At 34.7% G+C, this 23,089-nt stretch overlaps 2 protein-coding genes across 2 annotated transcripts in view; one reads left to right on the top strand and one right to left on the bottom strand.

The window, feature by feature from the left end:
- The window catches only part of LOC149410098 (oxysterol-binding protein-related protein 6-like), a 134,216-nt gene extending 129,939 nt beyond the window's left edge, over positions 1–4,277 (bottom strand). Inside the window, exon 1 of the mRNA XM_089648594.1 lies at positions 4,019–4,277. The gene's annotated coding sequence lies outside the window, so the exon portion shown is untranslated. The remainder of the gene's footprint in view (positions 1–4,018) is intronic.
- A 4,028-nt stretch (positions 4,278–8,305) lies between these two features.
- The window catches only part of mle (dosage compensation regulator mle), a 34,261-nt gene continuing 19,477 nt past the window's right edge, over positions 8,306–23,089 (top strand). Inside the window, exons 1-3 of the mRNA XM_089648514.1 lie at positions 8,306–8,526; positions 10,694–10,938; positions 19,019–19,287. Of these exons, the coding sequence (XP_089504640.1) occupies positions 8,448–8,526; positions 10,694–10,938; positions 19,019–19,287 (593 nt within the window). The 5' untranslated portion in view covers positions 8,306–8,447. The remainder of the gene's footprint in view (positions 8,527–10,693; positions 10,939–19,018; positions 19,288–23,089) is intronic.

Genomic DNA, 23,089 nt, shown 5'->3' with positions numbered 1-23,089 from the left:
AAAATTCATACTCTGTCGTTCCACACGCTCGTTGATTCATTTACATTCATACACCATCGTCTCCCAAGACCCTTCTAAAGTATGTCATTCATTTGGTTGTACCATATCCTCCTCGGAAGTCTTCAAAATCTTGTACCAATCACTTTCAGGTTATATTTTAGTTCTACACTCAATGCTTATTTACGAAAACACTGGTCTGAGGCAGTCAACTCTTAGATCAGCAACATCATCAGCTGTAGGCAGCTGAAGTTTGGTGATCGTGTTTTCGGAGCATCTGGGCCGAAGGCTTGGAATAAACTCCCTCCGGAACTAAGATCCATAACAAGTCCAACAGAATTCAGGTCTAAACAAAAACTTACCTTTTTAAGCTGTCATACCCTTAAATTAAATATACCATTCCTAAGAGAAAGTCCAGTTATATTCAATTTTTCAATTAAGTCCTAAATCCTGTATCTAAATTTCGCCAATAAACAATTAGATAATGTTAATTAAGTGTTAATCTCAAGTGACCTTAAAATATACAGTACAATACTTACTAGGTAAGTATTGTACTGTATATTTTCTCCATAAATAGTTAAGTAATAACATAGACCACTGTAGAAATGTATTATAAGTTTGTACAGCGCCCTTCAGGTGTTTTTTGCCAAAAAACGGCGCTATACAAGTCATCCAAATATTATTATTATTATTTATGAATAGTTTCTGCATAAAACTCTTGCAGACAACGAACAGATAAAAAAATATGTCAGGTTCTGGGTAATACAAATACATAATATAAAAAAAGTGAAAGATTATATCACGACATGTAAATAAAAATATGTAAAGTGACATTTTATAGATCACAGCATGTAGTTAAAAATATGTAAGGTGACAGATTATCATGTCAATAAAAATATGTAAATTGACAGTTTTTACATCACAAAATGTAAATAAAATTATGTAAAGTGACAGTTTTTATACCACAACATGTAAATAACAACATGTATGACAGATTATATATCAGAATACAATATAAATAATGTGCAAAGTGACAGATAACAGTGCCACAACATATCGATAAAAAAATAACAGAAGATGATATTACGACATAAATAAAAAAAATATGTTAAGTGACGGGAAATGATAACACGACATAAATAAAAATATGTAAAGTGACAGAAGATGTTAACACGGCATAAATAAAAATTTGTAAAGTGACAGAAGATGATGGATAGCACGACATAAATAAAAAATATGAAAAGTGACAGAAGTGACGGAAGATTATCGGAATATATTTTAGTCAGTTAATCTTAGTTTGAAAACTAGTACACAACTGTGAAATTGGTTAACAAATTCAATATGTTATTTCCGGAGATCGTAAAATTTATCAGCAATATTAAATTCGTGAAGAAATGTGATTTTTATGGGCTTTGGCGTAATATTAACACAATTTTACAACTTATTTACTATGAATATATTTATTTATCAGCTTTAAAAGGCTTTTACATAGAGGTGCATTACACAATATGAAACCATAAGTTAATATACCGTGTAAATAAGGGTAATTAACATACCAACACAACATCCTTTTTATTTTGCTTCATAATATCGAGGTCTTATTCTTATTTGACATTTTAAGCAGATACTTCTTTTTGCCATATCTAACTTTTCACAAAACTTAGCCAAAAGTTACATATCGTTACCACATTCATAAAACACAAAAGTTGGCCGAAGAAAACAAAGCATTTATTTATTTATTAATTAACACCCTTTTTCGGAGCTTTTACGTATGGATATTAAGAAATATACATTATTTATTGTGTATAACTGAATTGCTTCGTTAACAATATTTTATATTTGTTTAAAGATAAATTGAAGATGTCCACTGACTTGGTATAATTGTTTCCCTCCTTTAGTATTCTGGGCAAAGAGGAATACATATGGTAGTTAGTCCCAGAATTTCTGCACTGAAATAAATCCTGACTTCTAGTATTACGTTGTGGAAACCGGAAGCTTATCAATTCTATCTTTATTATTATTTTGGGGTAATTTCATTAAAAGCAAATTATAATCATTTTTTTTACATACAAAATGTTTAGGCGAACAGATATATTTGTGCTTTTGTTCTTCTTCACCTGAAAATGACCAAAACTGCATTTACAACCATTTGCCATATCACTACAGAGTTCTTCATGAAATAGCACTATACTTTTCTATTTCTACTAGTTACATTTATATACCTACTATGAACTTTAACATTTCTAGCAGATTCGGAGTATGAAATTGAGCATTTATTATTTTATGCCAACAGAGTAAGTTTTTTTTTTTTTTTTTTTTTTACAGTATTACCGCACAAGAGTCCCAACTGCTCCCGTCTGGAGCCAGTGAGACTATGGCATCCCCAATTGGGGTATGTTGTGAGGCTGAGGGTATTGGGGAGGGGAGGGAGATGGGGAAGAGGAAGGTGAGGAAGTACCTGGCTATTCAGATCTGGTCACCAAACACGGCTAAAGCCATTTCAAGCAACGTTTCAATTCTGAATGGTGGTCTTACACCAGGGCGATACTGAGAGTATCTTCCACTCTGGAACGTGCCGCAAATATACTATATATTATTTTAATTAATTAATTGTGAAATAACACAAATTAATCAAATAAAATTTATTTGCGCACGCCGGGTTCGAACCCGCGACCTTCGGATCTGTAGTCAAAAGCGTATACCACTAGACTACGCCGGCCGTCAAACGTTGACGTTGACGCCGGCCGTTAAAGTTGCAAACAATAAACTATTAAATATTTTTCAATAAAAGATAGTCAATTCTAAGGGTATATGTACCTCATTTATAGTAGATGAATCTCAGAAATTAATGTTTTCCTCTAATATACTGACTTATTAACTTTTTTTCAAATGATGATTTTTTAATGGATTCTTTAATGAGAAATCTGCTAATCAATAGGGTAGAATATGCAGCAATAAAATAAAGAAAAATAACTTACTAACCTTGATGCCGTTGTATACATTTCTTGCTTCATTCATATTCATACATTGTCTCTTACATACACTTCTGTTATTCTGATTCAATTCATGACACAAGTATTTTTTATTGACTTGATCGTGTCATTTCTACCATTCGTTTTAGCATCACATATTATCATACAGGTATGTCCTAACCAACTAAGCATCCCTTTCTTTATCTATTCCATTACATTTACATCATCCTCGCATTATTTTTGGATAATAATAATAATATTTAAATGATTTGATGATTAAAATCACCTCAAGGGCGCTGTATAAATATATAATACATTTCTACAATGATTTATCTTATTACTAACTATAGACAAGACAAACTATTACCAACTAACAGGCTAACAGATTGCATCCACCGATTCGTTCATCACTAATACAAACCTATATGTACAATGCATTTGATTAATGAACGTGATCCTGCGTTAGAATTTACATACATTATTATTTATTTATATTTCGTAAAGGAAGATAATATACAGGACCATACTTATCTCCACATTTGTAATAAGACCATACAGGGCCCTCATTTAAAAAATAAAACTCATTTTTAATAAAGAATAAGATTATAAATTTTAGATGAAGTTGAAATAATTAAAAAATATTCTGCATTTTCAAGTTTCTCGATTGCAAATAAAAGAAATAACAACACTCTAACTTAGAATCGTGAAGTGCAAGATGAAAATTTTCGCGAGTGCGCAAAATTCTTTCAGATTTCTTGGCATTAATTAATTTCCGGATGCAATGAATACCAATTGACCCGACACATGCATTAATTAACGATTACATCCTGGCGTCACCTGTTTGTCAATAAATAGCGACACCATTGACGTTCGCAGCAAATAGGTCGAGGAATAATTTTCGATTCGCGGGGGACATCGGACGGTCGCCTAACCTCGTTCCTACTCAAGGTTACCCGCTATTTAATGCACTACACACTATTATTAAAACCTCAATTATATCCATATTGAGTTTCCAAATGTTTATAAGTCAATAATACTGCGATACTTACGTAATAACAATGTAGAAAAAGAATTCGAATCAATCAAAATGAATCAGGATTGGTGCACTTTTTCACTGGTAGTATTTTTGACATTTGATTTTTCACTCTTATTTTTGGGTGGCACTATGATCACGTCACTTTTAAACACAGACTAAAGAGTAGAGATGAGTTTAAATGGTAAACTTTATATGTTTTTAAATGTTTTTTTATTAATTTGTGAGGGCAAAGTCGATGGTATTAGTTGAACGTTTGACACTAGCGACTAGAAAATTGCTGGCTGAAATACTGAGTTCGAGTTGGAGCAGCGTTGCCAGATGGAAAAATAGAAACTCCCTGGCAAGGACGTAAAAAATCATAGACATGCGGAAAAATGATTAGGATTTTAGAAAGTCGCGTTGGTGTATTATTATTGTTGATGTGTAATACTTAGATTATTGATTATTTATGCATATTATACAGCTATGTTTGTGAAATATCAATGCTAGAATGTCAAGCTATAGCTCTAGTACCATCTTACAATCATTTGAAGCGATCGTTAATCGTAATGCATAAAAACAATCTCACAATCTCGCCGTGAACACACAGAAAAAAGCAAAAAAGACGGACCGCCATACAACTCTGTCTTGGCACCAGAGATGTGCTTTATTTCAAATAAATCCATTTCTAATGGAAATGCAAAATGGGTATTTTCCATTTTGCATTTTAAATGCTTTTCCAAAAACCATTTTGCATTTTGCATTTTAAATGCTTTTCTCAATGCATTTTCCATTTTAAATGCTTTTTTGCAACATTTTTTCTACTATCTCCACTCATTTTTTTTTTTCATAAGTCCCAAATATCAGTCGGTCCTCAACCTCGCTATGAGAGATAATTTACATTTGTCAAGTTGCTCCCTGGTAGGAGCCCTGCCAATTGAGTGATACCATTACAAAAAATACTGAACATGGGGCCATGACGCTGTAATATTAAATGTTAGATAGCAGTTTCTATGTTTTTACGTTGGCAACGTTAGTCCCGCGCAAATTTTTTGTGGTTTCATAATCTGTAGTCGTGTAATTTTTGGATTAACCATCATGTAATATGTTGGTTCTACATTGATGTCCATTATTAAATCACAAAATTGTTTAAAAATTCAATAATTATATTAATTGTTTGACCTGAGAAACCATTTTGCATTTTCAATGCATTTTGAAAATAGGTATTTTGCATTTTGCATTTGAAATGCTTTTCTAAAAACCATTTTGCATTTTGCATTTTCAAATGGAAAAGTTTTGACCCATTTCCATTTTGCATTTCAAATGGTTTTGGGTACCCATTTTGCACATCTCTGCTTGGCACATACTCCTCGCTTCATTCGTATTCATGCATCGTAGCATTAATACTCCTCTGTTATTCTGACTCACTTGAATGTGTCTTGTCTTCTTCAGGTGTCCCGAACATCTGTCTTTCACTTTCATGTTATATAAATGTATGAACCCAGAAGAATTCCTGGCGCTCCATCCTCTTTGCCTACGCCTGCGAGAAACGGCACAATTAAAGCGCAACGGAAGTGAAAGAACACAACCTGCGTTATATAAATGTTAATTTTGTTATTATTAATATTTTTGTTATTATAAAAAAAATCTTTACAGAATTGGAAATTTAAAAGAAAACTCCCTTTCTGTCCTGGAACTCTCTTTTTTCCCTAGATATAGGGATTTCTCCCTAGACATTGACTGCGGTTGGTAATGTTGGTACTGCGATAGTGTATCAGCGCTCTGACGTGAGTGGTTCATTTATGGCTCTGACGTTTCTGTAGCCTCCTCTAGTCCCCTAGCGGTCAATTACCAAACTAGAAACGATTTATCAGTTGACCCGCTCGCCGCGTAATTTAAAAACTGAATAAAACCATAAAATATTTTCGCTGTGCACACAGTATGAGTCGACAAAAATTGCCCGGCGACCGTTGATCGAACAAAAAGATCGCTCATAATAAAATTAATGTAAGTTTAAAAAAACACAATGGCTCAAGTTCAACGCTTTGCAAGGAAGGTGAACGTGAAGGTACGACGTTACACGGAAAGGTGATTTTTTTGTATTTCTGAAATGTATTTTGGTAAACTTGTCGAATTCCGCACCATACAAAGGCTCTTTAAAAAACAACAGTCGATTTGAATTTAAATATATAATAGAGACAAGTATTAAAGTCGCACATACACTCAATAAATTTTTAGGGTTTAATCTAGGTTATTTAAATAATTTATACGTAATTCCCAACCTTCTAACTTAACTTTGAAATAGAAAAAAGTGTAACTTTAATGCATCTTTAACCACCTCCCACCACATAAATAGTTATCTCCTGTAGTAATTAAGTTTAAGCCAAGTGCTATTTATGTATGTTTTGCGTATTAAGCGTGCAGCGGAATTCGACAAGTTTATCTGTATTAAAAAAATTGCCATTTATTAGACCAATCAATTTAAAACAAAATCTTATTCACAGATCTAAATTTAAAAAATTGAATCGTTTTTCCTTATTTGTCATGAACTGTCAAACACAAATGTGACAAAATTTGAATGTGGAAAAACAAATTTCAAAAATAAAATGAGTAGCTTGATGTTGCCATAGTTAAAATATTGTCTTTGTACTAACAGAACAGATATACCGGCCCTATTCCAAGGTTTACACAATAATGTGATATTTTATAAATTGGAAATAACATTTTTGTTAAGAAAAGCAAAACTGTCAAACTATAATAAAGATTCCATCCCAAGGTTTATCTTCTAAGATCGGTTCGGCCCGGGCGTCAAGAAGGTTTTATGACTTTTACAGTTTGGCATTGGTTTTTCAACTATTTTTGGTTTAGGCCTTTTTTGAACTTATGCCAACGTTAAAAAATATAATAATTACCAATAAATCTATACATTAAATAATAATATAATAGCTTTTACCTAAATATTATTTAGTTATTTATGATGGGTATTACTAATAAAGGTATTAATTTCACACAAGTGATAAACAACCATTACTGTATCGTAAATGGTTGTTTATCAGTTGTGTGAAATTAATTTTTTTTAGGGGGAAATGTTGGGATTATGAAAATTTTCCTAATATCTTATTTCAATTTTATGTGAAGTATTTCTCTCCTGGCGAATTAAGGTAGACGTTCCACGGGTCGGTAATAAATTGACAAAAACCGTGTGCTGTAAGGACGTGAGCAGTGTTGCGCGATATATGTTGCATCATCTTTGCACACGGCAGAGAAGCTGTCGGTATTGCTGACTTCTGTTTTTGCATTTACCGCCTTTGTGATGAATGTCATTATCTAATCATCGTCAAATTGACTCACAGGTACTATTGTAACAGGTAATTTAATATAATTAAAAAAATGTAATTTGTTGTGAGATTGAGGAGACGGCCAAATTGTGTGTAAACATGTAAACAATATCAAACGGTTGTGACTCAAGTCAGTCACCAAGCAACGATGAGATTACGGAATTTTTTTGTCATATTATAAATGTGCCTAAATAATACATTCTTTAGCGTATTTTTAAATAATTTTTATCTTTATAAATTTAATTGGTAAAAATGGTAATTAGAAGTTCGATATGTGGTATCGCGATAAATGCCAAGCGCACTAAAACATGATACCGAGTAACTGATAATAACTGATAACCTTATACTAAAACATGAATACGGGAAGAAAATTGCATCGCTCTCTCTTGTCCCTCGACCCGCTTGCACTGTTTAATAAAAATGCAATGGATGAGTGGGCTCTCGGTATACCGTAGTCGGTTTTTGTCGATACTTTCCTGACCCGTGGGACGAGGTTCTAAGTCGACGATAGTAAGCAGCATGGACCTAAAAAGCTCTGCACGGAGCAATGCGAGAACAATTTGAAACCGCGGAGTGATAGGGAAGATGCATGGAAAATGCTAAAACCTACTTACATTTTTTATTGACCTATTGCATTCCTTGTCTCATTATACCCCAAAAAATTAACAAAAAACTTAATAATGATTCACTATGCATCACTTTGCGTACCAATCAGTTCAAAAGTTAGTCATACAAGATGGTTGCCAGGCAGTTTCCTCTCACCCTAGAGTTGGCTTCAATGCCATTCGTACAAAATCGCACTAATGCTCTTTCCTGGGCTTTTTATGTACATGGTAGGCAGGATATTTTTAGTACCTACCTAGTGATGTATTATTTTGAAGTAATCGTATCAAGCTTAACCCCAACACTTCGCTGACCATAGACTAAAGACTGTGTTTCTTTTTCATTTTCCTGTTTTGTCCTTGTTTCTTTGACGTTTACGAAATTGGCGCAAGCAAGCCGGTTTTGCCGCTGCCGCTGAATTCTGAAATTACTATCGATAAAATAGCATTTTAGTGTTGTTCGTAATAATTATATTTAAAACCTGTTAATTTGTTCGCGTGTGAAGTGAAGTGATACCTAATCATGGGCGATTTAAAGTCATTTTTGCACACTTGGTGTGCGAAGAAAAAACTAAATCCCAACTTCGAAGTCAGGGCCACAGGTCAGTGAATATTATTTGGTGAATTGCTTGATTATTGTCTAATAACGAACATTTCAATGGAAACCAAACAGTTGTCAAGTATTGAATAATAATTTCGGCGTATCTGTCTGTTTGCATCATCATCACGAATACTGAAAGTGTAAATTTGATTAGATGCGTCTATTTCGTATTCATGTCTTTCTGTTAAGGATATGGCTAAGTTGACCTAAGTATATTATAGATCCATTGTTGCGCATTTCTAAAGATGATGCTGATGCCTATGTGCGGGTCTCTGTGAAGCACCTGACTTTCGTTTTCTTAGGGTTTATCATTAGTCCAACTTTGGGTATACGCTGACTACGAGTGCCCAATAAAATTTAACACTTTCCCGACATAATTACTAATTCCTGATGATCTCAAACTGTGCCCGTGGTATTGTTCTCAGGTGCAAAGCTTTCACTTAGAACAAATTTCACTTCGTTTCATTTTTAAACTCAAAATAAATATGACATATTTATCAAAATATCCCACTGGTTAGGTTAGGTTAGGTTAGGTTAGGTAGTATAGTAAACTTGTAAAAATAATTACATCATTAGAAATCAACATGGCCGCTTATAATTTGTTAATAAATGTCTATCTCAAGCTATTTTCTGTATTTTTCCATGTTTTTCCTTTATTATTTCAACTAAAATGAAGCATAATACGTTTGCCCCAAGGTAAGTTCATAATTACTTCTCATACTGTCGAGATTTGGCTTAATTTGACAATTTTAGCGCAAAAACAGTGAGGGCACTGCTAGACGGCAAGTTCCAGATTAAGAATATAGATGTTTTAATGAATAAAGGAGTGCGAGTAGAATATACAAGTTGGAAGTTAAAATATTCTCAGTATCGTCCTGGTAAGACCACCATTCAGAATTGAATCGTTACTTGAAATGACGTTAGCTGTGTTTGGTGACCAGGTCTGAATAGCCAGGTTCTTTCCCCACCTTCCTCTTCCTCATATCCTTCCCCTCCACGTTACCTTCAGCCTTACAACATACTCCAATTGGGATGCCATAGTCTCACTGGCATTAGACGGTTGGGAACAGTTGGGACTCTTGTGCAGTTACACATTAAAAAAAAAATTAATGGTAGATAAAGTCAGGTCACAAGGAAGACATGGTTCAATGAAGTGAATCAAATACTTGAGTTGGTAATGTCAAAAGTCAGAATAACAGAAGAGTGTGTATGAGACAATGTATGAATGCGAGTGAAGCAAGGATTGTGAGTCATGTTGCGATCTATCCTAACAGCGTGATAGTTGGTTAGTTTGCTAGGTTAAGTTACTTTTCTTATACAGGGTATACGGGGGTAAAGGTGCTAAATTCGAGAGCTGATTCTACATGATGGTAGAAGTAAATAGAATATAACTTTTTTCGAAATTCCAATGTTTGTCTTCTCGTACAAAAATATTTTTCCAATAAAAGGACATTTATTTTCCTAAAAACTACCTTAAAACATTGACGTCAGACGAGACACAATTCATAATTCGATTGGCAGCGCTTCAGTACTGCTGCGCCAGTCATTGTATGTACTTTGACATCGGCCGGCCGCAAATATCAACGATTTTATATCTTTCATACTATTCCGAAAATCCTTAAAGTTCTGCCCTCAGCATACCCTGATGAATATGATTCATTTGTAAATAACATGAAATTTCGTTGTACTAGTATTTATTTATAGAGCGGAGACGGTTTACATGTCGTTCCGGTGAGCACTTAGGCCATAGGTCCATTGTGCTATCTCTCATTTTACCTCAATCCTTTAACAGTCACCCGGTCCCTTCTATAAAGTTCACCAGGGTTGTCATTGGATATGTGGTCTAGGTCTTCTGGTTCCACAATGTGTCTTCCCAGGTCTCGTCTCTCCTCTCCAATCCCCCTTGGTTCCCTGAAGGCCCCACAAGGGAAGAGAGCCTCATCTCTCCTCTCCAATCCCCTTGGTTCCCTGAAGGCCCCGCAAGGGAAGAGAGCCTCATCTCTCCTCTCCATTCCCCTTTGGTTCCGTGAAGGTCCCACAAGAGAAGAGTTCACAGAGGTGGCCTCATATCTCCTCTCCACTCCTCCTTGGTTCCCTGTACTATTTAGTATTTATCCTTTATTAGTCATGGAACCATCATTGAATTCAGTAAATGTTTTTTGTCCCAGGGCCGAAGCACCGCCAACGCTTCCTGTGCGAGGTCCGCGTGGACACGATCGCGTACACCGGCGTGGGGAATTCAACCACTAAGAAGGACGCGCAGCTGAACGCGGCTCGTGACTTCATCAGCTACCTAGCACGTACTGGACACGTGGCGCCCAACGACGTGCCCGACGCGGGTATTGCCGCACCGCCAGCCGAACCGGTCAGTGAGGAGCTACAGGATGCAAAACCGATGAGACCTGTTTTTCAGGTATGTTAATAATTGCGAATTAATATGCGATTGCTCGTTTTAGAATATGGTGATCTATCACCAAGTAATTTTTTTGTTAAACGGTACATACATAATAATTAATCTTGTGGGTAGATTATAAATTGTTATTATTCATACTTCATAATACCTATGTTGTGGTAGGCAATATGGACAGAAACTCACTGAGGGAACTGGTAGGACTACTAACGGCACACTGCCATCTCAATGGGTAATGAGCGGGTCGATGGACTAGCAAGGAAAGGGGCGAAAGCACTTGCGGGATCCAAGCTGGCTGTAAGAGTAGCAGCTTATTGAAAGGTGGGTTAAATCCCGGCACTGGGAGGAATGGGAGAGGGCACCTGCAATGAGACAATCCAAAGTACTCATAAACGGACCAGACCCAAGGCGAACCAGACAACTACTCATATGGACAGAAACTCACTGAGGGAACTGGTAGGACTACTAACGAGACACTGCCATCTCAGGAGACATATGCAGCTGTTGGGAGTGGAAAACACCAACAGATGCAGGAGATGTGAAGAGGATGAAGAAACTACAATTCACCTATGGTGCCAATGTCCTGCCCTGATGGGAACAAGGCTCAGATACCTGGGGAGAGATACAGTAGAACCAGAAGACATAGCCACATACCCAATGACAACCTTGGTGAACTTTATTAAAGGGACTGGGTTGTTGTTAAAGGATTGAGGTAAAATTAGAGATAGCACAATGGGCCTATGGCCTAAGAGCTCACGGGAACTTTACGTCAATATCGCCTCTTTAATGAATAAAATTTTAAACATACAGCAATATAACTTAAGACAAACATAGACATCCAAATTAAAAGACTTGCCCTAACATGAAATCTTTGTATCATTTCAACGAGCTGGAGGCCATAGTTTTGGCACCAGGAGGGTTCGAGAATGCTTTGAATAAACTGCGACATCAGTCGTACATTGACCACCGAAGAGAGCACATTGAAATAACCAGACCATGAGCAGAAAAGTACTCAAGGCAAAAGTTTGCAGCGCTATCCATTGTGACTTTTCTGCACAGGATTTGAACGTTCATTCTCAAACGAATCGCTTGGCGTAGCGACGCTAAAATTAAGTGACGTAGGAAAAAAAAAAATCATAAATAAAATTTTGGTAAACTTGTCGAATTCCGCTGCATGCAAAGGCTCTTTTAAATAACAACATTTGATTTCAACTTAAATATCTAATGGAAACAAGTTTTTAAGTCAGGGTTTTTAATAAACATGCTCAAAATAGGATTTTAGTTTATTTTAATAATTTGTGCATCATTCCTTCAAACCTTCAAACTTAACTTTCATTGAGATAAAATGGAACTTTAATGCGTCTTTTCCCATCTCCCACCACATAAATATTTATTTCTTGTAGTAATTAAGTTGCAACCAAGTGTTTTTTAATATATTTTTAGCGTATTAAGCGTGCAGCGGAATTTGACAAATTTATCAAAATTATTCTACCAATTGTTAACAAGCATCATAAATTACTCTACCAATTGTTATCAAGCATCAAAACTACTCCACCAATTGCTATCAAGCATCAAAATTACTCTACCAATTGTTATCAAGCATCCAAAATTACTCTACCAATTGTTATCAAGCATCAAAATTACTCTACCAATTATTATCAAGCATCAAAACTACTCTACCAATTGTTATCAAGCATCAAAATTACTCTACCAATTGTTATCAAGCATCAAAAATGTTCTACCATACTAGTTTTAATTCAGGTCTGAAATTGATAAACACGTCATTCGTCGAAGAGCCGCACCCAAGAGCGACAAGTGGCTCGCGAGCCGCAGTTTGCGACCACTGCCTTACAATAATAGCTATAATTTTTTTTTAAAAAGAAAAACAAACATTCCCGTGTTACGAATAACCTGACAATATTTGAAAATCTCATACTACCACCACAGTAAACGGAAAATTTTGCTTGTGTCGAAAAATTGAACACATTACGCCTGGGTAGGAGCCAAACGCGATGTCAACTCAGCCACCAACCGGTCAAATCCTATCCTATATTGTATCATTTCTCCTCGTATTAGCTTAGTGTATTATGTAATTAGACATAGTCTGTTACTCCTCAGACTGATTTGTTGGGTTTTGGGAACAAACAGTTATTACCCTAAGGGCCCGTTCCCACTTCCGTTTTCAAATCGGAGGCGGGTCCCGTTTTAAAAACGGATCCGACATTTTTTGTCGGATGGCTCGCCTACGCAGCGCGTCCGTTTTCAAATCGTGTCGGAACACGCTCGCTCATAGTGTTGTATGGAGCTGTTCACACTTGTCGTCCAGTCGTTCCGGCAGAGTCCCCGCCAAACCCCGACCCCTCCCCGCCCGCTCCCTGTCGCAAGGAAGCAGGCACGCTGCGTGCTTGTATTTGGTTATTTTGTTAAGTAAATAAATCAAAACTACAATAATGGATAAGGAAATAAATCCCGAAAATTTAATACCACTGGTCGAAGAAAGAGTATGGTAATATTTTATCTTTAACTAAATAAAAACAAAACACTTGGTGTACACAACTTTTGTACATCAAAATTTTTATTTTTATTTTTTTAAGTTTACTTTTTTAAAATTTTAAAGCTTTAATGAGATGCACGGAAGAGCGTATTAGTTAAATAAACACATAATAAAAATATTTGAGTTGTTATTGTTTTCTTACTTTAAAATATCGATAGCCTTTCTTCAGGACAAATGCACTTTCTCAATTTTGTATTTTGATATGTTAAGCTCTCTGAAACTCATTCCAGTAGATGGTTAAAGGAAGTGATAGACATTCTCTTAAGCCATTAAGCGCCCTTGAGGTGATTTTTCATGGTGAAAACGGCGCTATATAAATAATCCAATCATTATTATTCTAAAATAATTAAAGAACTTTAGTTCATCACTTCTCAACTCACCAATTAACACTTGGAAAATTCCTACAGAAAATCATTCGGCTATGATTGGGTGTACCCAAAATTTTCTTTTCACTTTTTTCCTTCTTTTTAATAAGTACAACATGACAAAAAGAGCTTCATCGTCGTCCATTGCGCACCATTACTGAAGAATGAGCAAATAACATGTTTTTTTTTAATCGACAATTATTTTTTTTCGTAGAGTATGGTCCGTTTTAAAAACGGATCCGTTTTAAAAACGGATTTAAAAACGGATCCGTTTTAAAAACGGTAGTGTGAACAGGGCCATTGGCCATCCGTTTTTAAAACGGGACCCGCCTCCGATTTGAAAACGGAAGTGGGAACGGGCCCTTAGAGTCAATGGGTTCACTTTTCTGGACAGCTCATATGGTATCATAGAAATCGTTGTATCTTCCTTACCGTCATAGTTAGAAATATGAACTAAACGGTGTAGCATAATTAAAATGTACACCTCTATGAAATCAAAGGTTCCGACCGCAATCTGAGAAAAATTTATGAACTTAGTGAATTTTTTACTATTTTTTTTTAATATAAAACAACAAAAAGTGAGGTGTCAGTAATGTTTATAATACATTTGTCTAATAAAGTAAGTGTTTTTTTCGTTATCAGTAATTTAAGATCAGTGTTTAGACTAAAGAATGTAAGGTGAGCAATTTTTAAAACTTTTTATGTTTGATTTCTAAAATTTTTATAAGAGAATTTCACCGATTGTTTTGAAATTTTGACACAATGTTGCATTCGAATATGAGTGTTTTTTTATATACCTATATTATATAGATGTTACCTGTGATAGGTGCAAACATTTTTTTTTAAATAGCGCCATCTTTTGGATGTAAAAGCAAAATGCGCTATTGTTTCTCTATCTGCACAGACAGACTGAGCCGAAATTTGGAGGCGTATTTCCTCACTTTTCAAAAACAGTTATTAGTTTTCGGATATCTTATTTATTTGTATTTTATTGAGAAGCGGAAATACACACAAATTCTCTGACTTTCTGACAGCATCTTTAAGAAATGTAACGGTCAATGTGCCAGAGGCCTGTAGGTTTAATAAATCTATATAAATAAAAATTTTGAATTTTCTTTTGTTCTAAATCTTAAATCTCCAAAAGTTCTCCACCGATTGCTTTGAAATTTTGACACAACAGTGCAATTGAATACGCGTGTATTTTTATATACCTATATTATATATTGACAGGTAAAATCCTGCTTTTTTGAAAAACATTGTAAACTGTTGGACAAACATGCATTTTTTGTAAAAAAACATCCATCGGACGTAAAAGGAACATGCACTATTGCTTTTCTATCTGCGTAGACAGACTGTGCCACGGCAACGCGTGGCGGGGTACAGCTAGCAAATATATAATGAATTTATATGAAATGAAATGTTTTTGTTTACAGCTTTAGATGTATTTATTGAACAGTTATTGTAATCTATAACGATAATATTGGGTGAAAGGAATGTTAGGATCGTATTATGAAATGTTAGGATTAAAGAAGGAATGGAAAGGATATTTTTACTTTGAAGGTTTTAGCAGTCCAGCGACGGTATGTTGATTTTTTTTATTGCAGAACGAAAATACTAATCATCTTGCCAACTTGAGAAAACCTCCGATCCCATCGCCGCTAGAATTGCGGGAGCTATGTTCCAGTCGGAAGACAAAGTCCTGGCTTTGGCCAGGGGGTACGCCGAGAAGCTGCGGAACTTGGAGCCAATGCAGCTACTTTTTGCTGACCACCTAATTCACCAGGTCCTTCTAGAAGGCCAGCTAAAAAACTTGAATAAGAATTCTGCTATCAGTGTTTATGCTGGCGTTTCAGATTGGAGTATAAACAATTTAAATTATAGCAATAAATTAAATGTTTCAAAAAGTACTGTTGATGTGTGTCCAAATTGTAACGTTTCTTCAGGACCGTTGACCCTAACGAATATAAGTGATGCTGATTATTTGTTTCAAAATGTTGAAGATTTTATTTCAAGTCCTGCGATTCCCGAACCCATGGAAGTCGAATAGATTAGCCAGATATTTTGCAACCTTCCTCTTTCCCATCTCCTTCCCCTCCCCACTCCATTTATTTCATATTCAAATTACATTGTTACATCTATTAAAGACCTTGGTGTCTCTCTTGATAGCAAGCTTTCTTTTCGGGATCACATAACTGCAACCGTTAATAAATCCCTCAAACTACTTGGTTTCATCACTAGAATCACTTCGGACTTTAAAAACGTAAATACCCTTAGAACTCTTTACTGCTCCTTGGTTCGCCCCCATCTTGAATATGCTTGTGTTATTTGGTCTCCTTTTTATGCTGTCCACATTTGACGCATTGAATCTGTTCAACATCGGTTCTTAAGAGGGATTGCTAGGAGGCTAGGTTTAGAAAAAGGCAAATACTCGTATGATGAAATTGAACTAACTCTAAACCTCTCTCCTTTTGAAGTCCGTCGGGAAAGAAATGACCTCATTTGCTTCTTCAAAATTATAAATGGTATTATTGATTCACCTACTCTACTGCAACTCATTCCCTTCAATATCCCGTCACACAGACTCAGAAATAATTAACTGCTCTTCCTCAACCATCGTTCGACAAATTATGGATATTGTTCACCATTGTCCAGAATGTGTAGACTGGTCAACTCAAGTCAAAACCTTAACTTTTTTGGGATAAGTCTGAATGATTTTTGCCGATCACTAAACAAGTGACGGAATATTATAAGTGTCCTGTGGTCCTGACCCACGGTGTAGTCTTGACTTGATTCGACTTGTCACTTTATTTTCTTATATTATATCTACCATATGTCTTTGCTTTCATGTACCTTTGTCTACTCCTGTATTTTTCATTTTACTTTATTCGTGTTATTATTTTGTAATTTGGACGATGTCCGTTAATAAATAAATAAATTGGTGATGCCATAGCCCTGCTTTGTTCCTGGGCAGTTGGGACTCTTTGGCGGTATTCACAGAATTTATTTTTCAAATAATTATCCACATATTTTATTATTATGTATGCTGTTGTCTGTCTGTTCTCAGTTTGTAAATTGTGCGTATTGACTCGTTCCAACTTCTATTCATTTAAGGCCCCGTAGTAAGAGTTCAAAGATTGGTTTAAAGGGAGATATGTAAATACGAATGTTAGAGGAAGCGCGCTAATAATAAAAAACGATAATAATTAAGCAAAAATGGTGAAAATATTTAATAAAACACAACTCGTTTGAAATAGAATAAAAATCTCTCTACAAATGCTGTAGTTGTATTTAAAGATACACTGTGAATTTTTTCATGCCTATAACATATTAAATAACAGAACAAAACATGTTTATAATAATTTTCATAGCTTACTAGCGATTTTTTTCTATCGATGTAATTTAAAATAATTAACATTTTGGCATAACAAATGTATAGATATTATCTTCAAAAATAACATATATTTTTTTGGGTTCTTTAAAACTTAAAGAGTTAACGATAAACTTGTTATAAATCGGTTCAAAGTTTAACCTGTTGAAGGCTGGAGCATAAAATAGAAAAGTGTTAGTGGAACCTAATGTTTTATTAGCACAAAAAATGCTGATTTTGTTTTCATACATTTTTCGAAGCATTAAGGTCAAAATCGCATCTCAAATTATTCTAATAAGAATCATATTAGAATGCTTGAATGTTCTCCTGAGACCCATCGGTGTTCCACAGGTTAATAAAATAAGTTTATTTTAATATTTTTTTGTATTTTTATGATGTATAAGAATTAATAGCTAATAAAGGTTCCTTGGCAATTCATGACACTTGCATAACAGGACACTGTTGAAAAAAGGACTGTAAACCTAACCTATTTAACCTAGTTTTTCACTTTTAAATGACTTTCTATCAATTTTCAAAAGTGTGTTCAATTGCCATTGTCCTGAGTTGCCCTGTTACCCTAATAAAATATTGAAACCTGTAAAATGCTGTTAAATAAAGAATAATTTAAATAATAAACTTGATAACATGATTGTATTTCTTCTTCTTAATTATAAAACAATCTCCCCCCAAACCTTTGAACTATTAATTATTTATAAAATAATATTAACATGTTCAGAGAAAGAGAAAAGGACACTAAAAATATTAACAATTTATTATAAGCAATAATTATTAGCCTGAAACACAAATATAAATTGAAAAAAATCTTCCGAGAACAAAATAAATAGGTTCAATTTCCGTCGGCGGCATTTATTTGTTCTCGGAAGATTTTTTCAATTTATATTTGTGTTTCAGACGAATAATTATTGCTTAAAATAATTTTTTATCCTTTGTGCTTTGCATAAAACCTTGTCTTGTAAAACATGTTTACCTTTAATAAATATTACTAAAAATATTAGATTGTGACTCACACATCCTCGTTATATATTCTTCGTAGATTCCTTTCTCTGTGCATCCGCTCTATGTGCCCAAACCATCTAAGCACCCCTTTTTTAATCTTATCCATTATGCTTATAAGGGGTAACAGATTACGCTATAAGTTCAATGTGTTTTATATAACTCTACACTGCTCGCCCATACTATCCCATACAAACCTGTCACACCTAAAAAGATGATGTGTTGTAAGTGTGGGCGTGGCGACGATATGCGCTGTGATCTGCTAGCCAGGCTATATTTGAAAATTATGTACCTACGGTAGGAGAAGGGGTGAGACAATTTACGGAGCATCGTAATTAAGTGGCTGTCATCTGTCTAAGTGACAGATCCCATACAAAGAAATGAAATTCGGCGGCAGTTCCCCAATTGATCTGACCCCCTCTCCTGAGTAAGATTATAGTGTAGTGTGACATTCCAACACATAATACGTACACATGCCACGCCCAAATTATGTGCGCATAATATAGCGTAATGTGTCTTAAGGCCTCTATCAGCCTTTCATTCTTTCGAAATCTCCACAGCAAGTGGATGAATTTGTGTTTTTGGGAAGTATTTTTACGAGAGATGGAAAGAAATGTTGATAACGATGTTGAATGAAGGGGAAATGCAGGAATTTTAAATAACAGAAAACTGAACAAAGTTGGCAAGTGATGTTAAACATGAGATTTCTGAGATGTGTGATAAAACCATGTATAATTGTGTAAAAAAAACTTTACCTAATATAAGTATTTTTGTGTATTACAGGAGGGCATGGGCCCCAGCGAGATGGGCGAGGCGTACCGCGCCTACGACGGCGGCAACAACCAATCTGGCGGTGGCGGGCACGCCTTCACGTACATGGACCGATTGCAACAGGCGGCGCGCGTGGAGGAGGCGGAGGATCTGGATGTGAACGCCGCCATCCACGGCAACTGGACCATCGAGAGCGCTAAGAGCAAGCTGCACCAGTTCATGCAGTTCAACAAGATCAACGCAGACTATTCCTACAAGGCCGTCGGACCGGATCACACACGGTTACTTTACTAACTAACGCTAAATATATCATTGTTTTCCTTTCGGCCTATCTGTATTACCAACAGATAAATATCCCATAAACTAATGTTTATAAGACAAGGTTTTTGATGCATAGCACAAAGGATAACAAATTATTGTAGGAAAGTCGAAATATTTCACCAACAAATGTAGATATAATATGTCTCAACGCCATCTAGTGGGAAATTTAGCAATAACAAAGTTTTTCCTACAAAAATAAAGTTGGTTGTTTACAGGTGAAAAAATATAGTGAGCAGTAATTATTGATTGAAGTACTAGTACATATTGAATTATTTGGCATGTTGGGAATAAGCCGACGTAGCTCAGTAGTCCAGAGCACCTGACCAGATATCAGTAGGTGCGGGTTCAATTCCCGTCGACGACATTTATTTTTACTCGGGAGATATTTTCAATTTGTATGGATATTTCAGGCGATTAATTATTGCTTATAATAATTTGTTATCCTTTGTGCTATGCATAAAAAACCTACCAAAGTGCCTACCAAACAGATTTGAATGGAAACAAATGTTCCATTTAGCCTAATAGCCCAGCTTACTTACTTACACTTGCCTGGAATTGTAGATCTCCGTCCCATTTGAATTTCGTAAAGACTGTTTTTGTACTGGAAATTCAAGCCTCGATTAGGCAAATATTTGGATCACAAAACACGCCCACAAGACACTTCTTGTGTAATTATTTATTCTATGCCTTCAAGTAAAATAATTAATAAAATTAAATTCTTGCTTACGTACAAAATAGGTCTTAAAATTATTGATTAAAGTTAAAATATCTTATGGAATTTAACCTACATCCTACATTTATGCCAACTGATTTAAAAAAAAATGAATATGGATATTAAATCTCAACAAATTATCGCTCGCTGACAAAATGACTCATGAATTTATTCTTTGCAGACAAAATACCTCAGATTATATTATTTGTTCATGCACACAAAATACCTCATAAAGTGATCGCTTGCAGATAAATATCGCAGACAAAATACCTCATTAAATAATTATCTCTAGCTCATGACCACCTACAGACAAAATACCTCATGAAATGATCGCCTTCAGTTGAAATATCTCATGAAATTATCACTTACAGACAATCTCATGAAATTATCTCATGCTCATGAATTTATCACTTACAGACAAAATACCTCATGAAATTATCGCTTACATTTAAAATAGCTCGTGAAATTATCGCTTACAGATAAATACCGCATAAAATAATTATCTCTTGCTCATGAATTTATCACTTTCAGGCAAAATACCCTGTGAAATGATCGCTTTCAGATGAAATAGGTCATGAAATTATCGCTTACAGACAATTAAACGAAATTATCTCTTGCTCATGAATTTATCAATTACAGACAAAGCACCTCATGAAATTATCGCTTACAGACAAAGCACCTCATGAATTTATCACTTACAGAAAAAATACCTCATGAAATTATCGCTTATATTCAAATTACCTTACGAAATTATCGCTGCCGTTGAACATCGAACCATATTTTTTTCCAAAATTTCAGTTCAGTTATAATCTGAACTGTAGTTTTGGGTTATTTTTATCATAACTGAATTTACAATAATATTGTAGCAAATTGTTTATTCAGTGCCTTAAATCTCATGCCAATTTCTTGGGGAAAGAGGAACGAAATCTTTACAGTCAAATGTGAATTCAGCTTAAACAATCATTCAACAAGCAATTATGTTTTCTGTCATTGTAGAAAACACTAATGCTGAAATAAGCTATCATGTATTTTTCAACAATTTAGTCATTTCATGCTATGTGTTGATATTAATTTAAAACAGTCCATTTTTAAGATTGGGGTATTTCAAATCCCATCACAGTTGATGACCATCAAATCAAAAATCATCGTCATTTTGACTTTTTGACATTTGAGCAGTTACCGTCAAAACTCAGACCTGGGCCCATTTCTGCGTTTGATTTCAATTGTGATTAGCCGACAGTCATTCACAATTTGATCGAAAGCTAAACCGGGCCGAGAATTGGCATTTAACTGGGACTGTAAAATTATTATATATTTTTTTAATTTCACCATATCTTCGATTTGATGGAGTTTAAAATAACCTAACTTAAGTTCCAGTTGTTTTGCAGATATTCAAATGTAACATTTTAAGGTTCGCGTTTTGAACAAATTGATGATAATGTTACATTTGATTTTCTGTCTCAAACAACTGTGCCTAAGACTGTTATAAATTAATACGACACGCAGAAATAAATTAAATAATACAACATTAAAAATAACTTCAATGGAGTAGTTATTCAATGAAGTTATTTGACAAAGATGTTTTGTTTTCGTTGAAGCTGAATTTTCATGATGACATAATGTGATTTTGTTTTTCTTTCCCCGCAGGCAGTGAAGTGATTGCGCGTCACTGACAAATGCAGTATCTGATGCGGTTAGTACTGCAGCCTATTATATTGTATTTATTTATTTGTCTTACTGATGTTGGGAGTAAAATGTGATTACCACACAAGAGTTGCAACTGCTCGAAGCCAATGGGACTACGGCATGCCTATTTGGGTTATGTTAAGACCAAATTTATCATATTCCGCCAATGACGTTACATCTAGACTTGCTATTGTCTCACAAATTCGAGATAAAATCTGGCAAGTAAGAAACACTCTTATGTTTCCATTTAATATTTAAAGCGATGCACTACGTAGTAATGCAAAATCACGTGGTTTTGGTTTGAAAATTTGGTCGCCTAGAAATGTTTCAGATGCTTTAATTAAATACTGCGAATAGAATACATCCTGGCCCTTGAAATAATCGAGTATTTTTATAAGCCCAGAAAAAAATAATGTATAAGGCCAATCAAAACTGTTTAAAGTTCAAAATCTCCTACTTACGAACCCATTTTCGGTTATAGTTTTATTGTATAATGTGGCAAATTAATTCATTTCTAAAATGATCGAAAAATATTTAAATATTTAAGCCTGAACATCCACAAAATAAAATAAAAAGCACTTTTTGGCCATGGTTTTTTCTTGCATAAATCAAAAACGGTGGATGGTGTTAAGCGGGAATTTAAACCTTATCGCCATCTACGTAAGGTGTGTTATTGATAGCGGCTTGATTCAAAATATTACACGACGTAGTGCATCGCCTTAATTCAAATGTTGTCCATGTATAACATAGACAGAAACTCTCAATATTTGCGTATAAACGAAATAAAGTATACAAAATGAAACAAACACTTAGTTTTAAACCACTTTATTTTGAGGTATATTCGTCGACCGGTTTCGATTGGACTCAATCTTCTTCAGGACAATAAAATATATTTTATACATATTTTACTATATTTTATACATATTTTTGGACATATTTTATTGTCCTGAAGAAGATTGAGTCCAATCGAAACCGGTCGACGAATATACCTCAAAATAAAGTGGTTCAAAACTAAGTGTTTGTTTCATTTTGTATAATGTCAAGCCACAAAGTGTTTGCTTTCTTCGGTAATGAAATAAAGTATATCGGGTAGCGTTATCGTATTTATTATAACTACATTCTACATCACGGGTGTGACTGAGATAACAAGATACACTTACTCGCTTACACTAAGATGAACACAGAATACTGTATGCGACGACCTACTGCTTTTTGGTTATCCTTCTTATACTTATGTGTTGCTAATGGCGCTGAAAATATTTGGGAAACAATCGAAATATTTGTATTTTTTATAAATAATCATAAAATTTGTGTGAATTACTTGGCTTTTATTAGTGTTATTTTTGTTATTATTTTTATTACAT

This window comes from Hesperophylax consimilis, chromosome 28 (assembly GCF_061612785.1).
Source record: "Hesperophylax consimilis isolate HC1 chromosome 28, BYU_Hcon_1.0, whole genome shotgun sequence".
In the NCBI taxonomy this organism is placed as follows: Eukaryota; Metazoa; Arthropoda; class Insecta; order Trichoptera; family Limnephilidae; genus Hesperophylax; species Hesperophylax consimilis.
Note: the sequence above shows the minus strand (reverse complement) of the source record. Positions and strands in the feature narration are given on the sequence as shown.